This window comes from Elephantulus edwardii, unplaced genomic scaffold (genome assembly GCF_000299155.1).
Source record: "Elephantulus edwardii isolate Elephantulus edwardi_28Jun2011 unplaced genomic scaffold, EleEdw1.0 scaffold00128, whole genome shotgun sequence".
Lineage (NCBI taxonomy): Eukaryota > Metazoa > Chordata > Mammalia > Macroscelidea > Macroscelididae > Elephantulus > Elephantulus edwardii.
The window spans coordinates 2,078,341-2,087,745 of record NW_006399878.1 but is presented as its reverse complement, the minus strand read 5'-3'; the positions used below and the strand labels follow the sequence as shown (position 1 = coordinate 2,087,745).

At 37.2% G+C, this 9,405-nt stretch overlaps 1 protein-coding gene across 1 annotated transcript in view; it reads right to left on the bottom strand.

The window, feature by feature from the left end:
* Positions 1–9,405, bottom strand: part of FGL1 (fibrinogen-like 1) — a 36,440-nt gene that overhangs the window by 5,215 nt on the left and 21,820 nt on the right. Inside the window, exons 5-6 of the mRNA XM_006893548.1 lie at positions 4,735–4,823; positions 3,846–4,033 (exon numbers count right to left, since the gene is read on the bottom strand). Of these exons, the coding sequence (XP_006893610.1) occupies positions 3,846–4,033; positions 4,735–4,823 (277 nt within the window). The remainder of the gene's footprint in view (positions 1–3,845; positions 4,034–4,734; positions 4,824–9,405) is intronic.

Below are 9,405 nucleotides of genomic sequence, written 5' to 3'. Positions count from 1 at the left end.
GGGCTGGGTGTGTCAGAGGCAATGTGATTGGCACAGGCTAGAGCAGGGTTTAGGGCTGTTGTACATAGGGTCGGCTATGAGTCGCAAACGACTTGACGGCACATAACAACAACAGGTGATGACTATTAAGAAATGTACATTTCATCTTAATTGAAAGATCTATAGGACAGAGAAAAAGAGTAAAGAAGAAAGAGAATAATAGATTTAAGTTACAATAGTAGCAAATGTGGTGAGAACAGTACCAAACTTTTGCAACAATTTCCTTTTCTCTCTAGCTTTTTTATTTTCTCAACTGCACAATCTCTTTGGACCTAAGGACGATACAGGTCTGTGGAGTTTCTGTTAATAAACTGTATTTCTTTGTATCCTTCCAGAACCCATAAGTTTAAAAATAATTTCATTCCTGATGATCATGTGCATGGATATCTTGCATTTGTCATCCATGTAGAAGTCTATTAATTTGACAGGTCGGTGGTATAGTTTCATGGGAATATTAACCAATACAAATTGCTATGCTATATGGAATTCTGGTCAAAATAAACACGAGGAGGTGCTTATAAGGAATTAAATGAATTACAGGTAATTTTTTAAAAATGTTGATGAGTTTTACACAACACTAACTTAGAAGACAGAGGAACTAAAGGTAAAGAAGATGGTTTCTTAGTTTTGTTTGTATTTTATACTGGTTTACTAACAAGTTTGTGTACATTTTTAAAGAAAATGGTTTTTAAAGGAATATGAAAACTATTCGGCAGAAACCTACTATCACCTTTGATTTGCTAAGAAAGAAAGATAATTTTGTTTCTCTTCTTTCTCACATTTCTGAGTGTTCTTGAAATGCCCACGAATTAGGTTTTCTCAAACTTGTTTTAAAAAGCAGAATCCAGAGAAACTACTGGGTTGTGTTATGTTGGGGGTTTTTTTCAATTCAGATTTATCTAGTTTGCTGTATTTGCACTGAATCTAGAACTTCAGAACTAGCACATCACAATAACTGATATCCATAGTGGGGCTTTTGTGACTTAGAGAATGAACAGATGTCTACCATACACCACTTAATAAGACAGGCAAGTCTAAAATGCTGTAAATGTACTGTGAAGTATGTAATAAGGTTAAAACTTGAATATAGCATTTAATTTGCTAGTCCTCAATTATACACAAAACATGACACTCTACAAGTAGTCTCTTAGCAAAAGTTCAATGGGAAGTTTAAGTTTTTAGATACTTTGGAAAAGGTAGCTCTCTCTTTTGGATAGAAAAATTCAAAGCTCTTGTATTGCCGATATGTTTGAACACATCTGTTTTGCAGACATAGAAATTCCATTAGGTTATTTTTAAGAAAGGCTGTAGATGAAGTTTCCATTCCTGCCTTAATTTTTTTAATTTCAACAAAAGTTGTCTCAAAACCATCTAAGGCTGAGAAGAAAAATGCCATTACCTTCTCACACGATAGTTATCGGGGGGAGGGGGGAACCCATGTCCCAAGGTCCTCACTGTTACAGAGGAAAAACTTGATAAAGTATAAAAGGACAACAGATTTCAAGCCAATAGAGGAAGAACTTTGTATCATCAAAAGTGGAATAAAGTCAATAATAAAGCAAGATTATCCAATCAGAGGGAACTCAATTTCAGGAATGTTTTAGGAGAAATATTGTAGAAAACTTGGTTCCAATGACTAAACGAAGGTCTAAGTGATAGAAATGTTATTGTTGTGTCCATCGAGTCAGAGCTGACCCAATGCTGACCCTCCAACAGATTTGCAGAGGCAGTAAATCACACATGCGCGGAGATTGCCTGTGTTCCCTTGGAGCAGCTGAACCACGGGCTTTTGGGAGTGCAGTGCAGCTCTTACCTCTAGGCCACCAGAGCTTAATAGAAAAGTAGAAAGTAGTACTACTTTAAAAAAAATTAATTACAGCAACAGGATGACATTTTGTATGACAGTCATAATGAGGTACATAAGTTCTTAAAATTAAAACCAGTTATCATTAAAGAGATCCCAACTCATGATGTGTGTGATAGTAGAACAATAATCCATAGATTGATAAATGACTGATATTTTTTATAACCAAATCATCAGATCTTTCTTCCAAGGTGCCTCTAGATTGTCTTGAACTGCTAACCCTTCAGTTAACACTTAAGCATATTAGCCATTTTTACCATTCAAAGACTGCAATGAATTAGTAGAGTGTTCATATTATTTTGTATATCAATAAATACTATTTCTTTGTATAAATTTGTGCCCTACTCTTTTTCATATCTTATCCATAATTCAGTTTGCAGATATCTTCACAACACAAGTGACTTTTTAGTACCTCTTAACTGATCTTTTTAGGGAGCTCTGGTGCCCTGGTGGGTTAGGAGTTATACTGCTAACTCAAAGGTGGCATCTGGCTGGAGGGTCAAAGCCATCCTGCGAAGGCTCTTCCTGTGTGATTTACAGCCTCCAAAAACCCACTGGAAGATCAGCTTTGAGTTCATTCCTCCTCAATGGCAATTAATTTAAGCTTTTGAACTGATCTTCTTTAATTGTCATATATTTTAAGCTTTACTAATTAATGTACGCAAAGAACAAATTTTAATAATATTTCTCCACTAAAGAATTTAAGTAAGGATGATTACTTAATAATACTGTTGTCGTTAGATGCCATTGAGTCAACTCTTACTCATGAAGACCCTATGAACAATAGATCTGGACATTATATTCCCACAATCTCTGATATGCTCGAAGCCATTGAAGCACTTCCTGCAGAAGAACAAATGCTACACTCTTCACTATAGATTGCATCTCAACATCAAGTACAAAAATTCTCACCATTTGACTAATAGCTAATATATGATAGAGGGAGAAAAGATTGAAGTTGCCAACAATCTTCTTATTTGGATTCACAATCACAATCAACACTCTTGTTACCAGTAGTAAAGCAATCAAAAGGTATGGTGTACTGGGAAAATATGTTGTCAAGGGCCTCTCCAAAGTGCTAAAGAGTAAGAAGAGAACTATTTAAAAGGAATAGAAAATTAGGCATTATTTTCATGACAAGATTACAGAAAAAGAAATGCATGTTAGAGTGGACTGTGGACTGGGAGGGATTGTATAACAATGAAAAAAATTTTTTTATACAAAGAGAAAAACGAACTGGAGGGCAGATTGTGCAGGGAGGAAAGTGTGCAACAATTAATGAATGGGGAAAAATTAAAAATTAAGTAGAAAAAATATGGTGTCAAAATATTATATATGTTGCATTTAAAAATTCATTGATAAAGAAACCATTTAATTAAGAAAAATAGTGTCATTTAAAGACAAAGACATACCTGTTCCAAGCCACAGTCTTTTAAATTACTTGCTATATATCTAAAAGTTGGACAATTATTAAGGATGACGGAAGAAGAATTGATGTCTTTGAGTTGTGGTGTTGGAGAAGAATACTGAATATCTCATGGACTGCCAAAAAAATAAAGAAGCTTGATGTGGAGGAAGTACAGACAAGGCACGTCTTAGAGCCAACAATGGTTAAAACTTTGTCTCCAGACTTGAGGCTTCTTATCAGGAGTAGTCATTTATTGGAAAGAAACATCACCCTGGTAAAGGTGGGCGGTGAGAGAAAGTGAAGAAGACCCCTCGACAAACTGACTGATACAGTGATTGTAGCAATGGACTCGAGCTCTCCAAAGATAATGAGAATGATACAGGGTAGTGCAGGGCTCAGTTCTGTTATTTATAGGGTGGTTAGGAGTTGCAGGTAACTCAGTGACACCTAACAAGTATTAAAAGTAAGACCAACATGACCTCATATATTATAGATAATGAATGCCATTACAACTATGTTTCTAAAACAGCAAACCTGTTAAACCACCAGCCGGATTTGTCCTCTTCTGCACAATTCCCTTCATAGTTGTCATTATCTTTGTCCCATGTGCTGAACTTCATTCTTTGGTGACTAGCCCACCACTGAACTTCAGGGCTAAACTGTCCTGCAAGGGAGTCTCCAGCTGTCCCAGAGTAGCCCCCAATGCTCAATTCATAGGAGTTCTAAAGGAAAAAGGACAAATACTATGATCATTAATCAATAGTTCAGAAATACAATCATTATGCAATTATTATTAATTAAACAAGTTCTATTGTCTATTTTTGTACCCACTGATTTAATTGTTATAGTGTAGTTTTTTAAAGCGTTACTTCCTGAACCCAGTGCCAGTGACAAAAAGGAAATACAACTGACAGCTAAGGAAGCAAACGAGGATGAGGATGGAGCCTCTGGGTTCAACCAGCCATCCCCACTGGACCCACCTGGGAAAACACTTTGCAGTCCAGAGGGGAGCAAATGACAGGAAAATATCTTCTAACAGAGCAAGAAGGCAAGCAGCTTTAACCCAAGACCACCAGTAAGGTGATAAAGCATCCTCCCTTCCCCCTTTACATCTACGCCCCTGTTCAGCATGAAGAAGCCAGAGAGTCAGCATCCAATTCCCATATCAATAAGACAGTTGGTTTAATTACCATTGGAAAATGCTTGTCATTCCTCTGTAGGATCTGGTCCCCTCTGGACCTTCATTATTTCCTTCACCTGCTCCCCCCACCGACCAAACTGTGCAGCTCTGCAACTGCATCCTGGCCCATCCTCACCCTTCTGCCCCCAACCCTCACCTGCTTGTACCCCCAATATGTTTTAAAAAAAAAAAAACCAAAAAAAAGTTACTTCATGGTGTTAATTCTTTCACAATTTCTAATACCTTTTCATCTGCCACTTTGAAATGTGTATATTTTGCATATCTGCTATTTTTCTCAAAATCAGCAAGGTCAACTTTTAAAGTGTATTCTCCTGTAAAAACAAACAAAAAACTATTGTCATTTCCTTTCATGCATGAATTATGTTTAACTACTGAGACTTAAAAATAATCCACAGATTTATGTTACGTTGACAACAGTCTTCTGCCAAGAGTCAGTTTTCAAAGAATACATAATAACTCTATTGTTTTAAGAGGATAAACACCATATTGTGTGTTTTCCTTGGGCAAAAAAAACCCTAACAATATAATTTTAAAAGTAGAAAATTTCCTTAGCATTGTCTATATTTGGCATTTTACTATTATTAGGTTAAGAAAAAAAGCACTGGTGGCATAGTGAGTTAAGTGTTAGGTTGCTAACTGAAAGGTCAACAGTTCAAATCTACTAGCCACTCCACACAGGGAGCTGAAACACGCTGCTGCTGGTTAAGATGTAGTGCCTTTAAAACCTGATGGAGGACTGTCAGGAATTGGAATTGACTCAAAAACTAACAGTGGGTTTGAGATTTTTGTTGTCAGTTGCTGTCGACTCAACTTTGACTTCCAGTGACCCTCTGAACCTTGCCCAGTCCTGTGTCTTCCTTACAATCTCTGTCATCCCATTGTAATAGTCACTGTGTCAGCCTATCTTGTTGTGGAGTTATTATCACAGGTAATAACTGACTCACACAGACTCCTTGTATTGCGAAGTAGAACTGCTCTGTAAGATTTTCCAGCCTGTCATTTCTATGGAAGGAGTCTTGGTGATGCGATGCTTAAGCACTTTACTGTTTACCAGAAGATTGGTGATTTGAACCCTCTCAGAGGCTCTGAAAAGAAAGACCTGGCTGCTCTAATCCCATAAAGATGAGAAATTAGAAAAACCTATGGGGTAAGAAAAAAAACCAACCCCCCCCCCAAAATAAAACCCCAAGGGGCATGTCCAGTCTGTTGCACAAGGTCACTGATTTGAACATTGGCTCAATAGTGCCTAACAACAGTCATCTTTTTTTCTGAGATGTTACTGAATAGGTTCAAACTTCTGAGCTTCGCTCCATTCAGGGTCCCTCATACATAACTCACCCACTGTCATTTCTTTGATTCCAACTCATAGCTCCCCTCCATCAAGTTTCTGTGGCTCTAAGTCTTTATGAGAGGATACTACACTACACATCTTTCTCCCAAAGAGCACCTGGCAGGTTCCAATTGTTAAATGTTTCCATCAATGCATTACCCAAAAAAAGCTAGTCCAATTCACTTTTTAGATAAAAAGAAGCAAATGATTATAGTAAATTCTCATTTAGTTAACAGATTAAGAATTCTAGTAATGAAAGAAGTGTATCTTCTCTTTCTTACTTTTATGAATAGTAACAACAATTCAACTCATTGCTGTTAAGTCAGAACTGACTCACAGTTAGTTGTCCCTCTTGTGGGGTTTCAGAAGCTGTAAATCTCATGGAAGGAGATTGCTCATCTTTCTTCTGAAGAGCAGCTTGTGGATTCAAACAATTTACCTTTAAGTTGGCAGCTCAATTCATACCTACAAAGCCATTATAGTTACTATACTTTTAAGACTTCAATTTAATTCATTACGATTTGGTTGAAACTGACTCACATCTCCAGTGAGTTTTCAGAGGCTATAATTACACAGAAGGAAATTGCCCATCTTTCTCTCCTGACGTGCCTGGTGGACTTGAACTGCCTACCTTTGGGTTGCCGGTGCAACCCCTGAATAGAATAATCTTAAAAATATGATTAAAAAAAGCTACAATTCTCAAATAATTATTTTCTTTTATTATCTCACAGATTAAAAAGAGAAAGTTTTTCCCTTTTCAGAAACACAACTATGGCCAGCATATAGAGAGTTTTCAATCAAAGTAATAGTTAGATGGTATATGTTCTATACTTCTACTCTGATAAATAAAATTCCACAATGACAAGCCAGGCTAGTTTGAATTTGGATTTTCAAAATCCCCAGTCAGAATATGGAGTCCTCAGGAAAGTGGGTCCCTAAACCCCACCATCCAGGCCCAGTCTCTCATCTGACTCCACTTTCTTCCCCTATCATTGTCTCCATCCAGAAGTAGAATGGAGAAGGGTCCTTGTACTCATCTGTCAACATCCCAGACTGCATCTTCAAGCTCAGTCTACACCCAGAGAGTAGGAGGAAGAAGAAGCTGTTCCTTAGCCTCCACTCAAGCTTAGAAATACTCTGACCCCAGCTCATTATTCCAGAATGAGGACAGAGAAAGAAGAAGCTTGAGCATGTACAAAACAGAAGTTCAAAGCTGTTTGGATTCTGGATTCCCTATTACTGAGAGGCTTAAGAAGACTTAGTGGCACAGTTGCTAATCGCTTAGCTGAAAATAGATAGATCCATAGTTTGAAACTCATCAACTGCTCAACAGGAGAAAAGACCTGTCAGTCTGCTCCCAATCCTTTGAGGCAGCTCTACGCTGTGGAGTCACTGTGAGTCAGAATTGACTGCAGAATTTGGAAAGAGGCCTGGGAGAGACGTGTATGCTCCTGTTGTTCTTTGACCTTGGCTCTGCAGACTTCTTTAAAGTGGGGATTCCAGGAAGATATTCCTCCACGTCGGCTCAGAGGACGGTAAAGATCATGTTGACAAAGACTGCAGAGTAGGTAGGAGCAGCAGGGCAAGCTAAGACCATTCTCCTAACCTATATTTCCTCTTAGAAAAGAGTTCTAAAGTTAATCTCAGATTTTAGGTAACCTCCTAAATATCTCTTTGATCAACTAATAAAAATATTTACAATTACAGATTATTTCTAATCTAGGTATACTCCAAGCACCTCTAAAAAATTTTTGTCATGAGAATAAAGTGGTTTTTAAAGGCATGTCCATATGTTTAAGTGCTTTCATGGGACAAAAGAGTTATTTTTTCCCTGAATTGATGTAATACACCACTGTGAGTCCTGGAACTGAAGAATTACTTAATAGCATAGCAATGTTGTTGTTGTGTACCATAGCATCAGAACCAACCCATTGCTGACTATCCTGTGGGTTTTCAGAGGCAGTAAATTGTATGGAAAGAGATTGCCTCTCTTTCTCCCATGAAGCAGCTAATGGATTTGAACTATGTACCTTTGTGCTGGCAACACAGTTTCTTACCACTAAGCCACTAGAACTCCAGCAGGGCTATAGCCAGCCTGAATGACAAATGAAAACATGAAAGGAAACAGATTTTTTTTTTAACAAAGTCCATCTGGCAGAATAAGCACCTGGTAAAAATTTGAAAAAATAATTGAGTTTGGATTCTGTATTTTTAGAAGTCAAGGTTTGCTGTTTGCATGTTGTATAGCTTCACAAAAAAACTAGATAAATATTAATGTACACAAGAAACAGAAGCTGCTATTATAATCTTATCTATCATATAACATTTAAGATTGCTGGTTGTTGTTATGTGCCATTTAGTTGCCTGCGACTCATAGAGACCTTGTAAAATAGCTCTGAAGCCTGACCTATCTTGAGCCAGTCTCACTGACTCTGACACACATACTCCTATTACCCCAGTTATTGTGTCAAACCTTTTCATCCAGGGTCTTCCTCTCCTGCGCTGTCTCTCTACCCTTCCAAACATGATGTCCTTTTCCAGGAACTGATCCTTCCTGGCCACATGTCTGAAGTATGAGTAACAGAGTTTCAAAATCCTTGCTTCCAAGGAGAAACTTGGTTTCACTCTCTCAAATACAGACCTGTTTGTTCTCCATTGAATGTTTAATACTCTTCTTCACCACCACAACACAAAGGCATCAATTCTTCTATCATCCTTATTCATTGTCCAGCTCTCTGATGCACAAGTAATTGCAAAGACCATGGCCTAGATCAGGCACACTTTAGTCTCTAGGTTGACATCATTGCTCTTTAGCACTTTGGAGAGGTCTCTGACTTTTGATTTCCTGACTGTTGGTTCCAAGAGTATTGATTGTGGAGCCCAGCAAGATGAAATTGTGAGTAACCTCAATCTCCTTTCTATCTATTATAGTGCTGCTAATTGGTCCAGTGGTGAGATTTTTTTTTCTTTAATTATAATGATAAATATCTTGGAGGAAAGGAAATCTGATTCAAATAGAGAGGATTTATCTCAACAAGGGCAAATGAATAAGATATCTGGCTTCTAAGGTTATGTATTCTCACTAGGTACTAGTCAAGTGTCTCCAAAAGGTCCTACAATTATAGACCTATTGATTATTAAGAATAGAAAAAATTAATAGTTTTCCTGAAGTTATGTCTTGCTCTTAAGCATAACTGCATTGTCAGTGTGATGTAACATGCTTTCAGGGACATTATAATTGTTTTTTACAAAGTATGCAAAATAAAACCCAAGCAGGAGTAACTGCAGAGAAAACTGGAAAGAAATGTTATATTATGTTAATGAGATCATACCATCTTAGGGTGGATTCTAAATCAGATTCTAATTCTAAATTAATTCTCAATTCTAATTCTAAATTGTTTTTTTTAATGGTGCCAATTTTAAATACATCTTTATTTGAGACATTGCATTTTCCACTTACAATACAGTGATAATAAAGTGCAATGCTAATTCCTTTCCCTATACACATTCCATATTCAAGTATTGAGAATGCCCAGAAATTTAGTCTAGCAGTTTAGACTTTT